Here is an 18967-nt window from a genome sequence, read left to right on the forward strand (position 1 = left end):
TATATCGGTATATACATATTATTGTAAATCCCATTATATATATGTTACACATCATAAGAAAAACAAATCTATTGGTCATTGATATTAATAGTTTTCTTTTTTATGAATGATATTAATAAGATCTACCTGTACTCATGATTCGTATCAGAGTAATCGATAAACATGAAAAATATAAAGGTCAAAGTTAAAATACAAAAACAAATAAACCTAAGGGTCATAATAAAAAATTTAAACAAACATAATCATAACTGAAAACTAAAAAACTTTAAATATTAGAATTAAAAATTATTGTTAGATTCGTTTATATATATATATATATATACCACAATTTATTATATTCTTGAAATACTTAAATAATGTTACATTACTCTATGTTTTTACTCTACATACATCTCAACCTACCCATACATCATCAAAAACAACATTGAAACTCAAAATTTTAAAATGCATGTTTCTTACAAATTGCTACGAGTATAAGATAGGATATACAAGTTATTTGATAGGATAGGTTGATTTGTGAAAGATTGAAAAATCATACATAAATGAAAAAAACATTTTAACTTATCAATTAAACATATATTTAAACTAAACAGGTCTTCATCCCTATTACATAAATTTACATAAATAAAAACACTTTTGAATCATTATAAAGACCATACATAAACTTACACAAATAAAAGAATATTTTAACTTATGAACAAGTCTTCATCTTTATTAAATAACGTAAACCAAAATTAAAAAATAAAAATAGGACATCTTTGTTTGCCTTCTTTTTCTATCTTTTCCATATATCATAGTTCAATCATCTTAGAAAGGCACTTAATTTGCAAGTTGCTATTTATAAAATATTTAAAGTACATGATATGATAGCATCAACAATGATTTCTTTGTTACTGTTATTAATGATGAATCCATGATAATGAGTGGCTTGAAGAAAGTAGTAGAAACCATGAGATCCATTAATTCATTAAACACTAAGTGGCGATTTCCATATAGATCGATTATACAATAACGAATTTAGAATTCTAAACTAACCGTGACATTTAATCACTTGGTTCGTTTAAACTTGGATTCATGACCTAAAACCAAATGCATTAAGAAATACTCTCACACTTTTCTATTATGTAATTTCAATATATATATATATATATATAAACTTTGTATATTTCATACTATAGATATAAATTAGTACAAATTGATAATAATGCATGCATTTCTGTAGAGAGAACATCTTTTGCGCACATATTACATTTCTTGATAAATTATTACCATTGTATATTTGTTTGGAACATCAAAAGTTTGTGAATGATTTCAAAAATGGACAATTATTAATTAATCTAAAACAGATCGATCGAATACACAAGTTCTAGCTATAATCAATATACTTAACTCTCAAGATAGTTAATCACATTAAATTAGGTTTTCATGACTGCAAACACACAATATAAAACTAAAATGTGAAAGAAATGCGTAAAATTTTAGAGGATTAAATAAATAGTTAGTGTAATACCGCATATCAACAAAGAAACGAAAGTAGATAAATGTTGTGGACTAAATGTGGGCCAATTAAAGGGTTAGAATGTTGCAACAGCTATTTTGGGTTGGATACTCGGCCACCTCGGCCGCCACACGGTCGTCATGCTTTCCTTAAAAACCCGTGTTTTTTTTTTATCAACATTGACAGCAAAACTTGACGGGTCGACACTACGGGTAGCCAACTTGGCTTCTTTTTCGAGGAGCGTAAGCCCACTAGGCTAAAAAAAGTCAAACCCGACCAGTAAGTATTAGCGGCGACGTCGCCGCTAATACTGTGGGCCCCATGTCTATAATGGTAAATCTGGCAGAGAAAAAAGTGGCCCCTGTTAGTGTCAGAGTATTAACGGCGACGTTGCCGCAAATATCTTGATCGGGTTGACTTTTGCCTGGTGGTATTACCTGGTGCCTTTTCCGTTTTTTTTTGAACGGCGTGATTTGTTTGTTTTAATGGTGTAAATCAATATCAAATATCAATTAAAGTTTACACTTTTGGTCCCTTACCTTTCCACATCACGTGAAAATCATCTTTAAATTCACGTACGTTACTATCAAAATCGTTCTTCCGGCTTAATGACGTTTTGCTCCTTTGTTGTCTTTGGTTGGATGTTATTAGGAGACTAGTTGATGTGTGAAATTGTGAATTCTATGTTACACGGTAACTGTTTTCAAAACCGAAAGTGGTGTATAGCATACATATCTTTTCAGTTTAATAAAAAATCATGATCATAAGATATTAGTGGCAATAATGTACATATATATTTATGAAAACTTGTCTACCGGTCTATATGAGACAGGTTGTTGCAACTTATAGTATTAGTTAAATAACGAATAGCTGATGTTTGCTATTGTAAGTTAAAATCTTAATTGACTTAGTAAATAAATTAACTATTAATCAGACAAGCATGAAATATTAGATAGTTTTGTAACTAAAGACACATAAAGGGAGCATATATCTTTGTCTCAATTATTATATATATATAAAACTGAGAGAAGATATATTTTTGCTTAGTTGACAATTATGAGACTAGTCATGTAGGATTTTTCATTATGTATAATTTTTTCATTAATTTTCTACTTTTAAGCATCTCATGTCATTTAAATTATATTCCTAATCATTTATCTTAATCATCATTAATTAATAAAATAAATAAAAAGTAAAATTATTTAAGTGTTTAACAACACATTGATTCGTCAAAATCGAAAAAATCACATTTTTTATTGAAGTCGGCTAGAATATATTTGTGATCTATATCTATTTTTTTTAAACATATTCTTGACAAAGATAAAGATATTTTCATTCGCGATTTATATTTAGTATATTACACACGATATTCATCTATAAATTATATATTATATTTAATACTTAAATTTATATTTATACGTTGTATACATTTATACTATATTTTTAATGTAAATTATCTTTCAATGCCTCCTATAATCACTATATTTAGGAAATGTCATATTGAGTTAAAAAGAGAGAATTAATTAATTCATTAAGGGTAGAATTATCATTTTGCATGAGATATTTTTATGAGATAGAGTATTAAAAAGTGTTAAGAGAAATAATGTGGTAATTTTTATAAAGTAGTCATTTATACTATCAGTTTGTCCCATGGGTTTAATCTGGTATATATATATATATGAAAAAGTTTTGTGAGGACTATTTGAATTGCAAGAATCGTGAGAATTTATATATTATAACTTGATATTCGTATATGAATGGTTTATGTGAACATATTCGTTCAAATATGAACCATCAATTTATACTTACATTTAGTTATGTTTATATGTGAATAGTTCTCACATGAACCTTATATATATATATATATATAGTGGAGAAGCTATGTGGTAACCAAATGTAGCTATGACAACCCACAATATCCATAAACTTTATATTTCTAGTATTATTTCTATGTATTTATTTAGTTTAAGGTAATTAACAACTCTAAACTAATGTAATTGAATTTTATAATTTAATTTTACACTTGTAATTAATATCATGAAAACTATTTAACAACCCTTTAATAAAAATTATGGCTCCACCATTACATATATCTTTACTTCAATTTATTCATATTCGTTTTCACGTTATTGTTGTGATGTTGTTTGCATGTCGGGGGACCGAAGATATACAGAAACGTTTAAATGATACCTCGATCTAAAGGGCCAATATAAAAACCGCACACATGTTGCTGTATTAGTGTATGTTTTCATATAATACTAAATGGCATGTGCAGGATAATTAACGACATTAAATTGGTGGGACCTTGTGAGCACACGCATTACACGGCCAAACTTATACACGTAATTCCGAAGTTAGTCGGCCGACGCCGCCAATCATTTCGGCGCCGATCGTGCCCATACCATCAAGTCGATCTTGTCGTCTTCTATATATTATTATATGTATATATATACAACGATCGACACTCTTTTAACTTTTTAAATACCTTAATTTCACTTATTCATCCTACTTAATTCTATCTCCATTCTCGATTGTCCTACCGGCACAATATTGTTTTGTTTTATTGTCATTTAATTAAAAATGTGATCTTAATCTTAATATATTATAAAGTTTATTAGACTCACGATATCTAAATTATATATAACTTAACGTGATGATGATGATATAAATATCTAACGACTGATGACTATCAAATCCCATTATATGTTATTAAAATTAGAGGTCGATCAAACGAACACATTCCCTTTTAATTTGGTAAAAATAGCTAGACAAAACCTGACGTGGCTAAAAAATGTAAAACTATCCATCACATGATACTTACATGGATTTGTGACATGCTTATTTCATTACTTAACCGAAATCAACGTTCTGGAATTGTTCAAACAATAAACGCTGAATGCATGCGCAAGCTTTTTAAATGCAAGTCAAATATTGGGAAAAGCTACAATACACACACATATATATGTTTATTATTACTGTATCAAAAGTGAAACGATGAATAATATAGCATTATAGCTGTACCATCAATTTTGATCATTACTATAGTATAAATTGTATAAATAAATAATGTACAAATATGGTAGATTGATTTTGTTTCTCAAGGTGAATATCCCTATCTTGAAATTTTGTGTCGTGATTTGACGACGAGAGGTATAACATATATTCTTTTAACCGGGTTCGTGTTAGAAAGCTCACTTAAAATAAAAATGATTATTTTAAATATCCAACTGGAGGAAAACAAAAAACACTGCTATTAATATCATACTTCATAGGAGAAAAGATTCTCTCAAATTAAGACAATTTGAGATGTCAACTTAAAAGACATTTCCTTTTGAACTAAAATCATAAATTAAAGCTTAAATTTGATCTTTTACTTTAATCTAAATATATATATATATATATATATTTTAATTTGACTAAGTTGAAAAAACTTAGGAGATACTTCTCCATGGTAAATCAAACTCGAAACATATAGTAACTTTATTCAATTTTTCAATCAGTGAAGTGTTAGCCTCAAGTTTGATGCTATATACTTATATTATGTAGAATAATCTAAAACTTTTAAAAGGTTATTATCAATGGAAATGCTCTTAGAGATGGACTTGTTGTGTTGGTCAAAAATATTATTGTTCTCGTCGACTAATTAATACGATTGTAGTACATCTTCGGTACGTAGCGCATAAACAAAATAAAAGTACATATTTGATAGATCTGCAGAATAATTTGACATGTATATAAATAATGTAACTTTTATATTTAATTCAATAGTTAAGATCGTTCTAACTTTATTATTTAAATACTTAAGTTGAGATAATTTGAAAAATCTCTACCTAACATATTAAAGTATGACAAAAGTAAAAACAATTTGCATTCTTATATTAACATCACATTTATATATTATTTAAACTTAAATAATCAGTAACATATCATTAGTATTTATTATTATATTAACATAAAGGAGATGAGTGAAGTCTGATTAACTTACAAACAAATCAACGATAAAAATTAGATGTTTGTATTGCATAGTATCTAATAATAAACTAAAACATAATTGAAGTATTATTTGAACGACATATGGTGTAATCCTTAACCGACATGTGTCGTTTATATATATATATATATATATATATATATATATATATATTTATTGAGTTAGAGAGTCATATAGTGTAACTTTTTTTTTAAAGTTAGTTTCGATCCATACGTGTTTGAGACAATTTTAACCAACGATTTGCTGGACCTCCAACCCCCTCCTAGAAAATACCTTAAGATAAGAAACCCAAGACCCGAACTCGAGACTTTAGGGAAAACTCACCTCCGAGTCTCACATAGTGGATTTAGAAAATACGCATGTCAACCCACGTAAGTGAAGTTGGTTCTATATATTGTAACATGAGTTAACCATTTATAATATATATATATATATATATATATATTACACAATATATTTAACCATTTATAATAATTAATACTATATAATATAGATTATTGAATATTTTTTATTTTTTTTTAAAGTTTGTAGATTATTGTATATAGTGTCAATTGTTCCCGATGATTAAATATCTTTGTGAATTTATAAAAACTAGTGAGAACTTTCGTTAAGATGCATTAATTAATTGTACATTTATCATAAAAATCAGGTGCTGACATTAAATATTGAATTATACAATCTTTTTAGGGGGGAGGGAGCCGTGAGCGAGTTGGGGTGTGAGATGGCGGAGCGAGCTTCTAGCTCGCGAAGAGATGAAGACGACAGGGACTGAAGCTGTAACATTTTCAAACGGTCATTTGAACGTTGGGGGGTGTTTTGTACAATTTTCGAACTCGAGGGCTTCTTCTTGTATAAAAAAAACCTCCATATATATATACATGCATATACATACGACTGCTTATAGTGGTGGTGGTCGTTGCACAGTAGTAACAACATCAGTAGCAGCAAGAGCTTGTTGTGGTGGTTGTGGTAAGAACAAGATAGGGAGAAAGAGCAGTGGGGAAGAAAGTGGTCTTGTGGTGATTACTTGATGTTAATTAACATCTATATATATATATATATATATATTTATGTTGTATTTGTGGGGTGAAGAACGAGAGTGAGAGGAAGAGAGTATTTGAGTTTTAGGTGTATGAGGGCAAAGGTGCATATGTAAAGTTTATATGTAAAATTTGAGTATTTGGTTAGTTATAATTAAAAGGGTTAATTATGTAAAATTTATAATGTTAAGGATAAATTATTAAAATGTGAAGAAAATGTTTGGAGTTTTGGTTGCCACTAAAAAAGGTTGAAAAAAAGTTTGAGGGTTAAAATAAGGTGGAATAATTTAATTGGATATTAAAGAGAGATGGAGGGTTGAACCTTTCGGCCCCTTATGCACGTTAAATTCATTTAACATTTTCTTAATATAATTAACTAAGATAACTTATTTAAAGTTACCAAATAAGCACGTGGGTATACAAGTCCAGTGTGTAATAAGCCATGACGATCGTGTTGGCTCCGCTTACCACGTGTCCCATTCTAGCATCCGCATTATCCAATTCAGCCCACAGTTTCTCAACCCCCTCACCTTTCACCAACAGTACATTTCACTCCCTAATTCCTCACTCATTCTAATATTATAAATATAAACACAAAACACAACCATATGTCCATATCTCACCATCATCATATCATAAACGAAACAAAAAAAGAAAATGGAACTCCAAGCCTCATTTTGCTTCGTATTCTTCACTTTCACTGCTGTTTTCTCTTTATTCTCTTTTTCACTCTTTATTCTTCGGCTAAAGCCGTACTGCAACTGCGACGTCTGCTCTGCATACGTCACACAGAGTTGGACGTCGCAGTTCGTCAATCTTTCTGATTGGTACACACACCTTCTCAGAAAATCACCAACCGGAACAATTCACCTTCATGTACTGAACAATATCATAACTGCAAATCCAGATAACGTTGAGTACATATTAAAAACAAATTTTGAAAACTACCCGAAAGGCAAAGCGTTCTCGTCTATCCTAGGAGACCTTTTAGGCCGTGGGATATTTAACGTGGATGGCAAAAGTTGGCATTTTCAAAGAAAAATAGCAAGTTTGGAACTAGGAAGTTTGTCTATAAGATCACATGCTTTTGACATAGTGGTTGATGAGATAGAAAGTAGATTAATTCCTTTCTTTTCTACGGTTTGTGACAAAAAAGAATCCGTTTTGGACTTGCAAGATATTTTTAAAAGGTTTTCTTTCGATAGTATATGTAAATTCTCATTTGGGCTCGACCCGGGCAGTTTGAAACCTTCACTACCCGTGTCTGAGCTCGAGTCGGCCTTTGACTTGAGCTCAAAGCTTTGTGCAGAGCGAGGGATGGCTCCCTCGCCCTTGGTATGGAAGATGAAGAGACTTTTCAATATTGGGAGTGAAAAAATGTTAAAAGAATCAATCAAGATTGTGAAAAGCCTTGCGGATGAAGTAATTAAAAAACGTAGAGAATTGGGTTTTGCATCAAAGAATGATTTGCTTTCAAGATTCATGGGTTCAATAAGTGATGATGATTATTTAAGAGATATTGTTATAAGCTTCCTTTTAGCCGGAAGAGACACCGTGGCATCCGCTTTGACTAGCTTCTTTTTACTACTATCACAAAACCCGAAAGTCATAGAAAAGATCCGGGAAGAATCTGATCGGGTCATTGGTCCGATCCACGAAAAACTACCCGAATTTGGCGACTTACAAAAGTTACATTACTTGCAAGCATCGTTGCATGAAAGCATGAGGCTATATCCACCAGTACAGTTTGATTCAAAGTTTACTAAACATGATGACGTGTTACCGGATGGGACATTCGTAAAAGGAGGTAGTCGGGTCACATACCACCCATATGCGATGGGTCGGATGGAGAGGATATGGGGCCCCGACTCGTTGGAATTCAAGCCAGAAAGATGGATTAATGAAGATGGAGTGTTTAAGCAAGAAAGCGCTTATAAGTATCCGGTTTATCAAGGTGGGGTTAGGATTTGTTTAGGAAAAGAAATGTCATTAGTGGAAATGAAAAGTGTTGCATTGTGTTTAATTCGGGGGTTTGATGTCAGTGTTGTCAACCCGACCCAAATAGTACGGTTTTCACCGGGGCTTACCGCCAGTGTTTGTGGTGGACTCCCGGCGACGGTCCGGAGACGAAATTTGTAGCTAGTCTCAATAAGGTGACGGTTACGCCGTATATGGTGGGCTAAATATCTATTCAACTGATGTTTATAAATTAATCGACAAGTGGTAGAGAATATGGAGAATGTGTTTTTGACTGTAAATTGGTGTAGTTTAAAAAAAAAAATTGTTGTTTATTTGACTTTTTTTTCAAAGTAGATATTGTTTATATGTATATTTTACGTTCTAAATTCTAAAAGTGGATATTTATTTCCATCTCGTTTTCTTAATCATTTCAATAACGGAGTATTTAATTAGGAAAAAAAATTAGGAAAAAAGTTATTTTAAATTATAATTTCTAGAATCTATATAGCAAGGTGTGTTTTTGAACAGGTTGAACATGATTACATGATGAAATCGATCTCTTCCCTTGTCTTGCTCTCCTATGGCAGGGATGGTCAACTTGGCTTGCTCTTAACATAATTTTGGACTAACATTATTAGAATTTGTCACTACTGGGACATGAATGTTATATTTAATGATACATATATATGTAGGTTCAACTTAATAAGGTTAAAAATATATCTAAGAATCTCAATTATTAACAAAAGAATATGATGTAACATTACAAAAATATATTTATTTTAATTTAACATATTCTTTCATTGGTTTATTGTAGTTTAAAATTTTCATTCTAAGTCTTGATGACCTATTTATAAAGTTAAATTAGTGATATTTTTTATATTAGTGATATTTTTTATATTTATGTTTAAGTAAAGATTTATTTTGGAGTTAAAATACATAAATACATAGGTTTTCTTTTGGTGTTTTGAGTTTATGGTTATAGATATGTGAATTACTGAGTTTTGTTTTGTTTTTATAGGTTGTAGGTTATATTGTTTTTATCTACCGATGATGTTTTAATATATAGTATTCTACTTTGAAGTTTCAGTCTTATTAATATTATTGAATTTAATGTTTATGTAATGTTAAGATCAATGTTTACCTCTTATAACAATTTTTATTTTGTATATATAACGAAACATATTTGCAACGGCTCGGATTGATGAATCCGGGTCGATTAGCTAGTTCGATGATAAAATATGAATTTTATTTTTTGTAATGAGATAGGCTGATAGGGAGATATAGCAATACATCTAGGTGAAGAAAAAATATAAACAGAAGATTAAAAGAAAACAAGAACATGTTAATGATGAAAGAAATAAAAACGGACACAGAAAGAGTAAGGTAAGGAAAAGAACTCAACAAATAGTAAAGAAAGAATAGTAGGGATGTCATGATTGCTGCGTTATATAGGTCCGTACGTAACAAAGAGGATCAAGACGATATATAACCACCATGCAAAGTGATTGCAAGCGGCAAATAAATGTGGAAGGGATGGTATGCTAATCTTAATATCAATTATATGTTTCCGGCTATTATAATTTTAAAAATATTTAATATGTTTATTAGATTAATTAGTCCATATTTAATTACTACAGTATATTTGTATATAAAAAAAGGGTTATTATTTGTTGAACAATCCCATACCAACATGAAGAGAGATATATTACATTTAGAATTTTTAGACACCATACAGCTAAACTTTCGAGAGTTTTCATAACATTTTTCCAAATTTACAAGCTAAAGTGTGATAATGTCATGCTTATAACTTAGCAACATTTTATCGTCTTTTTCAATTATTGAAGTTATGCGATGGCTATAAAATGAATTATAAAATCTTGTTGGTTGATTGAAAGATGAAAATTATATAAAAAAGGTTAAAAGAAATACGAATGTAAAAACTAGGTATGTATTAGATTATCATCAACGTTACCCTTTTAGATATACAAGGCTCTTTTATAAACTATTGAAAATTATTACTCGTTAATAAATAAAAGTGATTATTAGGTTTTGCTATATAAATAATTAACTATATATCAATCATAATTTGTTCACGCTTTTATGTGTGTAAAATTATGTTGAAATAAAATTGTATAGAAATTTTTCCATATAAAAAAGATAGTATTTTCATATTTAATTTTAACACCTCATTTGTCCACACTATATTTTTATGTAACAAATGGGGTGTTATAAATTAAATATAAAAAGTGTGAACTTTTAGAATAAACATAATTTTTTATCTGCAGAAATTTTTACCACACTTTTATTTTAACATATTTTTAATCATATAAAAGCGTAAACAAATTAAATAAATTAAAAATATGGATAATTGTAATTTTTTTTTGTAGTGTGTATATATACAACACTTTAATAAGATTCGGATGTTTATACTTTATATATGTACTGACCTTTCGAACTTCGATTTGAAGTGTGACTAACTCCACGAACCCCACCTGTTTTTTTTTTATCTTGATAAAACATATTCCTATCTACAACCTACAAGGATGATGTTTGTATATGATAGGTCCAACGTGTTGATAACTACATCGAATATTGAAAGTTTCATTAAATGAATATAAAATCATTTCTTTATGTTCGAGATGCACTTTCATCTTGACTACCATTTTCCCATGTGATATACTTTCCGCCTGTGCGGTCGCACCCAATATTCATTCAATCATGAATCATGCATAGAGACGAAACAAGATCCAATAATCCCCATTTTTTCGCAGCTCGCTAATTTAGTTATTCGATAAGAAAAGTAATACAGTACATTTCTTTATACGTATAATTACAATGTTTAAATCTATATCTATATATAATTAAAAGTTCTATCATAATAATGGAAAAATTAACGTATTCTTGATGCTTTATTAATATGTACTTAATAGGGTTAATTATAGTACTTAATAAGGTTAATGACTTAATAGGATTATTAGAATATTGAATGCTTATTTATTTATTTAATATATATAGTTTAGTGTTTATGTATGTTGGTATTGATAATTTGGTACCCCAAATTAAAGATCTAAGTAAATATAAATTAGAAGTATTAAGAGAATGATATAATACTAATTGAATGGTTTGTTATAACGTGTATGCTAATTAAAACGATATCACTAACATCCTTATTTTTGATAATTAAATTATTAGTGTCATAGAACAATTTTTATAAAAATCTCTTAAAACTACTCCTATCAACAAGATTGTGATATCTATATATATAACAATTTATCTATTTTGAAAGCAAATATAACAATTACATAGCTAGTTTTGTGCTTCATCTTCAACACAACAATTTATTAAAATACATATAGCAAGTAATTACTAAAAAAATACTCCATCCGTCTCAATTTAAATATTATATTTTGACTTTTAAAGTTTTTTTTTTTGTAATTTTGACCGTAATTTTTTTTTCCGTGTGTTATATAATACTTGATGTAAAAGATATGGATATATATAGTTGAGCTTTATATATAATTTAATTTTATTAATATAACTTTTATTAGTATATTATATACCCTATATAAAAATATTTACGGTCAATATTAGAAAACAAAAAAGTTAAAAAGTCAAATTTAAATTTTTAAATTGAGACAGATAAATATTATAACAATGTAATTAACAAAAAAGAAAAGTGGATCAAACACACCAAGTGACCCACTTAATTTTTGAGATACTTGGAGAAACCAATATAAAAGATGACTACTTGATTTTGTCCACCGTTGATTTGTCCAGTAGTCCAGGTATATTTTTCTCCACAAAACCAATTTCATTTATGTGTTTTCATGTAAGCCACAACGTAGTTCGAACGGTTAAAATGTTACATCCAGAATGCTCTTGAAATTTGGTGAAGAAAGACGCGGTAAAACCTAAAACCAAACTTTGATATCACTAGAAAACGTTTTGATGTGAGAAATGTATGATGGTAAAGTTAATATGTTAATTTAGAAATAAATTCTTAATTTGAGAAAACTAAAATAGTAAAATATATACATTACCAATCCGTTATTGTTCATATCATTTGGTCTCACGATAATTAAAAGGACAGGTAAGATTTTGAAGGCTAAAGAGAAAGGGGCGGGGTGGCTGGCGTACTCGGGCCATCCCGCCGGCCACACCACTCTCACCTGATGTTTTGGTATTGTTTTTGCTCCAAACGTCCTCCACATGCTGCCTCCCCACATGTTTTTTATTGGATAATATGGTCGACACCTTCCTTTCCTCTTTTGCTTTCTTTAAATTTGAAGCCAAAATCGCCCCATGCCGCCTAAGAAATGCTTGGAACACTGTTCCTTATTTTTAGATAACATCTTGAGCTGTGACATAACGTCACATGATGCAAGTTCTCATCTCCAAATGCATCATATCCTTCCGCCTTATCCATTTTTTATATTAGAAACTTTACAATTTAAATTAAACAACTTGCAAAATAATTAATAAACTATCCAAAAATAGTTAAAAAGCTAGAAAGCCAAATGTCATACTATATAAATGCGTGAAAATAAATGGACAAACATTCACTAGGGAACTAGTGCACGTGCACGAACAATTGCCAAACTTTCACGAATATGACGAACATAGCTCGGTAAATATTAGAGATTTGTATTTGTATTGTTTTTATATATCTAAAGTTTAAATAATTTAGTTTTTTTTTTTTTATGTATATTTAGTACAAATTAATTAAATAGTAATTGCGACTTATAAATAGAATGAAAATTGAAGAAGATGAAAGAAATTGTCATTTTTCTATAATTTTGCGGTACATAGCATAAAGCCTATCCACTCGAAAAACTTAGCCTTCCCCAACCACAAGATTTAGATCCCCCAAACTTTGTTTGCAATTAAATTGTCGTTTTTCTATAATTTTGTGTTCTACTCCTTTCTGGTTCTTCTGAATTTTAAATATTTTAATGGTTTGCAATTGTACGGTGAATGTAGACAGTTGACACTCGGCGAACACGTTTTTTCTTCTCTTTTCAGTTTTCACTTAGGTAAAATAAAAGTACCTTTTTATTTATATTTTAGCTAACATATAACCGTATAATTAACCAAGATAGATAACTTTTTAATAACTTTTTTTTTTAATTTATATGATGGGTTTTATGGTCTCATATGTTTTTTTTTTTAACATGAAGTTTTGATACATCATCGAGTTATTATGACCAAAAACTCATAAAAGACGCGGTTACAACCTCACAACGAATGATATAAAAGTACCATTATTAATAGTCTTAGAATTCGCCACCGCCCATTAGCGAGATAAATGAAGTTTTGACAACTGTGAAAGGCATATATCCTAAAAATTTAAAAGTATGTGAACCACATTTATGACAAACCACACACCCAGTATTGAAGCACTTTAGGTATGAACATATGATAGTGGTACATGCACGTACATCATTGTTGTTTGTATTACTAAAAGAAGTGTGTTAGATTGCTATAAATTTTAACTTAGAAGTAAAAAATAATTCATTTAAAGGAGGGAAAGAAATGCCGCATCTCCGGTGTTAGTCGATTATTTTTTGAGACCATAAGATTGAATATAGACCATGAAGCGTCTTATGCGTTTGTATGGTTGCACTTTATGATGCACGGGGACGCCTAAAAGGTCAGCGTACCCGTCCCGGGGACGGAGACGGCAAGGAAACGACAATGGGACATCTCGGATTTCGGGGACGGTGGCAAAAGGAGTCTGGGGATGTTTCAGTTGAATATGGGGACGTTTCTTAGCCCATTTGAGGTTTAGTGTTTGTATTCTCCGCAAATTAGATAATTGGGCCATTTAAAAACTCTAACCGACTTATTATGGCCTTATGAGACGTATATACATATATGAGGCTAAGAAATCTCAATTGATCATCATATACATCGATTTATTATTATCGACCAACATTCATCACCATCAGGGCATACAAGTCGGGCTCAGGACTTAGTTTACATCTACAATAACCTCCGGCTATTGTAAGGAATCAAAATGATAGAGAAAAGATACGGGATATGGGTGGAGATGCTTTTGATTCAATGAAAGATGTAGGTTTTTTGGAGTTTGTTGATCTCTCACTAGATGAACCGGAATATGAAAAGGATTTATCGATTTGATTGTTGATAATTAAGTGTTTTTCGAACATATAGTATGTTTTGAGTTTACACTTTACATCAATATCTATCTAATTTGAATTTTCTTTAATATATATTTTTTTATTTTTTATATGTTTTTATTGTTGTATCCTTGCCGTCCCCGTATCTTGTTTTTCTCATTTCTGTCGTTTCCCGTACCCGTACCCCTTCGTCGTACCCGTCTCGGTGCTACCTAGGTTGCACTTTTTGCGGAATATGCGTGTCTGCTGTTGAAAACTCTTGAACCCAAGAGCACCAACCGGCTAATGCAACACTCTGCTTCGAGCAGGAAAGATCATTTGGGCTTCAATTAGGGGGCTAGCTCTGCCCCTAGCTAGTCCCTGCAACCCTTTGACCCCGGCAACTATCTTTGTAAATGGAATTGAGGTAGCTCAAATAAGTGTCCCCTTAATACTCTCCAACTCCTAGTTGAGCTTAATGCGATATCTCTCTGGTCTCAAGTAAACCAGTGACTATAAATGGTCAATGACACTAAAATTATAAATCATGCAATTCACTTGTTAGGCTCTTTTAGGGAGTGCCCCTTTTCTGTGCTTCATTAGTACCATAATCTTTAAAGTAATGTTTGACTTTCAATTTTCATCTTTGTGGGATCATATAGCTTCGCGAGATGCTTCATCCAATGGGGCGCTCTGATTTGTAGTGCTGGTGGAGTAGTTCTTGTTGGTTTGAATATTCTAGTTTGGAGCCATCACAGTGTGTTCTAGTAATCACATTAGTAGTCAATGTTTTCATCTAGATTAAAACAGGTGTTCTTTCCAATATCAGTGAGAATGTTGGTTATAACATCACTCTTCGTGTATGTGTATGGCAATGGCTCATCAATAGTAATCCTTTATGTCGTATTATTACTTTTCTTGTTGGTGATACATAAGTGTTCATTCGAAGTCGGAACACATATCAGAATTGAAAATTTTGTTATTCGGTAGTCTCAAATGCAAAGTTTGTCATTCGTAATCTGAAAGTTTTTTTTTTTTTTTTAATTCAACTCATCAAGATGGACATCGTAATCTGAAAGTTCTGTTTCTCAACATCTGCAAGATGTTAGCACTGATTCAAGTTTTGTATGCGATCGATTGTTGGAAAAAGTTTTAAGGGCGTGTTTAGCGCCTCAGATAATGTACGTGTTGGTAAGAAAGCCGGAGCTGCTCGAACAAATTAAATAAAGATCATTTATAGCCGATATGTTAAAGACGATATGAAGGTAGGCAGGTAGCTCAGAGAACGGTGAAAGGCAATGGTCAGTGATTGGTCCAAAAGTACATAGTTATTAAAGATCTAGAATGTAGCTATATATATCTATATCTCCCTCGATGAAAACAATGATGTGGAACTAACAGAGTTGTATGTTCCATTACATTAACTAAAATACAATATAGAACAGGCGCTTCTGGGAGATATCGCCAACAAAAAAACAAATGATAGCAAATAATACCATCGTATTTTTGCTTGTTGAAGCTAGCTACAAATTAGAGAGTACTCCCCTATCCAAATTTTGGTGCAAAGTGACTAAACAGAACCTTTCAGGACTGTATCAATTGCCTATCCTTCCATGTTATCTTTTTGCCAGACCCTTCATCTTAAATACCAAGTTAATCTATGTCTTTCTGAAGACAAATTCTACATTGCACATAACTAATTAGACCATCTTCAATTCGAAGGGGAACATATATATGGGTTCCAACTTGCTACCCGAGTATGTCAAACTTTTGAACCTCCTAAGTTCTTACAGCAATATTCCGTATAGTTTGATCGAATCTTTGAGGTCGTATGGCATCGTACTATACCAGCTAGATTTGCAAAACACATTCAGTGCACCTATGCCATGGATCGGGATGTATATTGCGCTAGGGTCTCTGGTTTGCATCCTTGCAATGGTGGCTGATCTAATACATGGCTTTCGAAACAAAAGCCTCTTGTTTCCGTGTAGATATTTCACCCTGAATGCTGCTTCTCTTTCCGTAATAGCGTGTGCAATGAAGCTACCCATGGACTTAAACAACTCAATGCCTGGTAATGTGGATAGAGTCGCAAAGATTGGAAGCATGGCCTTTATGTGCACTATGATGGCTAATTCATTGCCTTCTTTAACCACCATGAGCAGTAAGGAACTCCTCACAAACATCATAGCTCTAAGTGTTCTGGTAATTACCATGATTGTGAATGTTGGTATCCAAATCAAAACAGGTGTTCTTTCCAATCTTGAAGACAGAAATTATATTGAGAACTTGGGTTATATCTATGATATATCACCAGCCATGTCTGAACTTTACATTGGGTTAATAGCAACCATTTATTTGTCTTTCTTACTCATATTGCTGATATTACATGCATGTTCATCTTTAGTAATTCTAAAATCTAAAGAGATACTAGAATCAAAATATCAAGCAGGTCATGAAACAGCAAAAAGGGATCAACTGCTCCAACAACCAAGGGGATTAACTGTCGAGAAGCTAAAGCAGCGTGTAACCCTCTACTGGATCATGGCAGGAAATAGGAACCCCCAATTCCTCACGGCTTGCTTTGCTACAATCTGTGCTTCTGGTGTAGTATGTGGTATTAGCTGTGCCATACATTGTCATGTTATGGGTTTGATACTTCAAATTCCATATCTAAAAGACTACAGATCGGATTATAAGTGGTCTATGTTAGTGATATGCATAATACAGTTTATTGGAGTCATAATAGGTACAGTTGCCCCGGGTTATAGATATGGTGCAGCCTTAAGACTTAAGTTGTCCACAAACGGGATATGGAGCCATATAATGGTCTTTAAAGTAGAGAAATACTGGACTCAGAAGTTATATGACTGGAAACAAAGTAGTATATTGACCCCGTTCCCATCCAGTGGCCGCAGATACAAGATTGCCACTCTGAATGTGAAAATCTTCATTTACGATTTTTGCATAGGATTTCAGAAGGCAATAGTGGTAACATGCAAGATGATATCGCTGATTCCGGTGTTCTATCTGAGGTGTGTATTGTATTGCTTGAGTGGTTGGAATTGGTTGACGGACAAGTTTAGTTCTTCATGTATTGTGTTGGTAAAAAATCCTGAGCCACCAGTACAAAGTAAAAAGCATAGTCCATATGTTTTGCAGCTTGAAGACGATATGGAGTTTGTTGACATATCAGTGAAATCGATATCGGAATCTGTCAACTCCTTGATCCAAAAGTCTGAAAAGCAAAAACCTTACAATCTAATGAAGCTTCTTGTGGAATCTAGAGGTTTTGACGGAGTTGAAAAGTTTGACAGCCAGCAAGTTCCACCTTTACTTTCAAAACAAATTTTAAATTGTTGGAGCTTACCAGTGGTAACCATGACAACTATTGCCATTTCTCTTTCTAACATCCAAAAGGACAAAGTTGATAAGTTGCTGAGCGGTGTCAGTGAAGGTCTTGTATATGTTTCACTTGTGCAAGAATGCCTCAACTCTACCGATGACCACACAATAATTCAAAAGGCAGCTAAGTTGCTATGGGTGGAGGTTGAATTGTACCAGAAATGGTTAGGATACAAGTTGGATAAACTTGCTCCTGAAGCGAATACAACAGTTGATATTCTTAAATGGTTCAGTGATACATCTAAAAACATGGTCAATGAAGTGAATGGTACAAATATTGGAGATTTGAATGACAACTTAAGATGCAGGTCTATTTCTGCCAATTCAATGTATCGTATCACTGAAACAATCCGTATTTCCTACCAAGACGGCATCAATGAAGTTAGCCAGGAGGAACTATTTGCACTGTTATCTGTGATGATATCTGAAATATTGGCTGCGTGTCTCACCAACATACCTCAAGTCATAGCCAGGAAATGCCATGCAAGTGCGATTGAGAAAAGAGAGGCTAGTGTACATGCTGCAGCTCAACTTCTTGGTGAGACTTCAGATGTAATCAACAGCCTTCAAGAACGCGAGTTTCCAAGCTTGAACTCAGATGAGATCGCTTTTATTGACCACTGGCGTGATTATTTCATGAATCATTTTCCTTAGAATTAAACCATCTTTAGCTCCAATTCTGTGCTTTTAAAGTCGGTGTAGATTGGTTGTTTAATTTGAAGTGTGCCAGATTCACTCGATGTGGCTTCATTGAGTGTAAACAATAAATAATTAAGTGCTCAGATGTGGTTTCACTGAGATCGTAAATAATTATTTTACGATCTTTTTTTTTTTGGTCAAGAATCAGTAAATTGGCCGGCCCACAAGAATAACATTGGTAATTTCTTCATTTGCTTGTTGATTTCGTTTCCTACGGTTTCAACTTTGTCCATTTCTGGTAGGTAATATATAAAAC

The 18967-nt window shown here is 31.8% G+C and overlaps 2 protein-coding genes across 2 annotated transcripts; both read left to right on the forward strand.

Annotated features, from left to right (window-relative positions):
- The first annotated feature begins 7158 nt into the window (after nt 1-7158).
- LOC122583732 (cytochrome P450 94C1) lies at nt 7159-8825 on the forward strand. Its single transcript, XM_043756111.1, has one exon. It carries the CDS (start codon nt 7187-7189, stop codon nt 8666-8668), a length of 1482 nt encoding a protein of 493 aa, XP_043612046.1. The 5' UTR covers nt 7159-7186; the 3' UTR covers nt 8669-8825.
- Nucleotides 8826-16341: 7516 nt separating this feature from the next.
- On the forward strand, nt 16342-18666 carry LOC122595686. The gene has a single exon (XM_043768113.1). The coding sequence runs from the start codon at nt 16342-16344 to the stop codon at nt 18664-18666; it is 2325 nt and encodes a 774-aa protein (XP_043624048.1).
- Nucleotides 18667-18967: the final 301 nt, after the last annotated feature.

The sequence above is a fragment of the Erigeron canadensis genome, chromosome 1, assembly GCF_010389155.1.
Source record: "Erigeron canadensis isolate Cc75 chromosome 1, C_canadensis_v1, whole genome shotgun sequence".
NCBI classification, from domain to species: Eukaryota; Viridiplantae; Streptophyta; class Magnoliopsida; order Asterales; family Asteraceae; genus Erigeron; species Erigeron canadensis.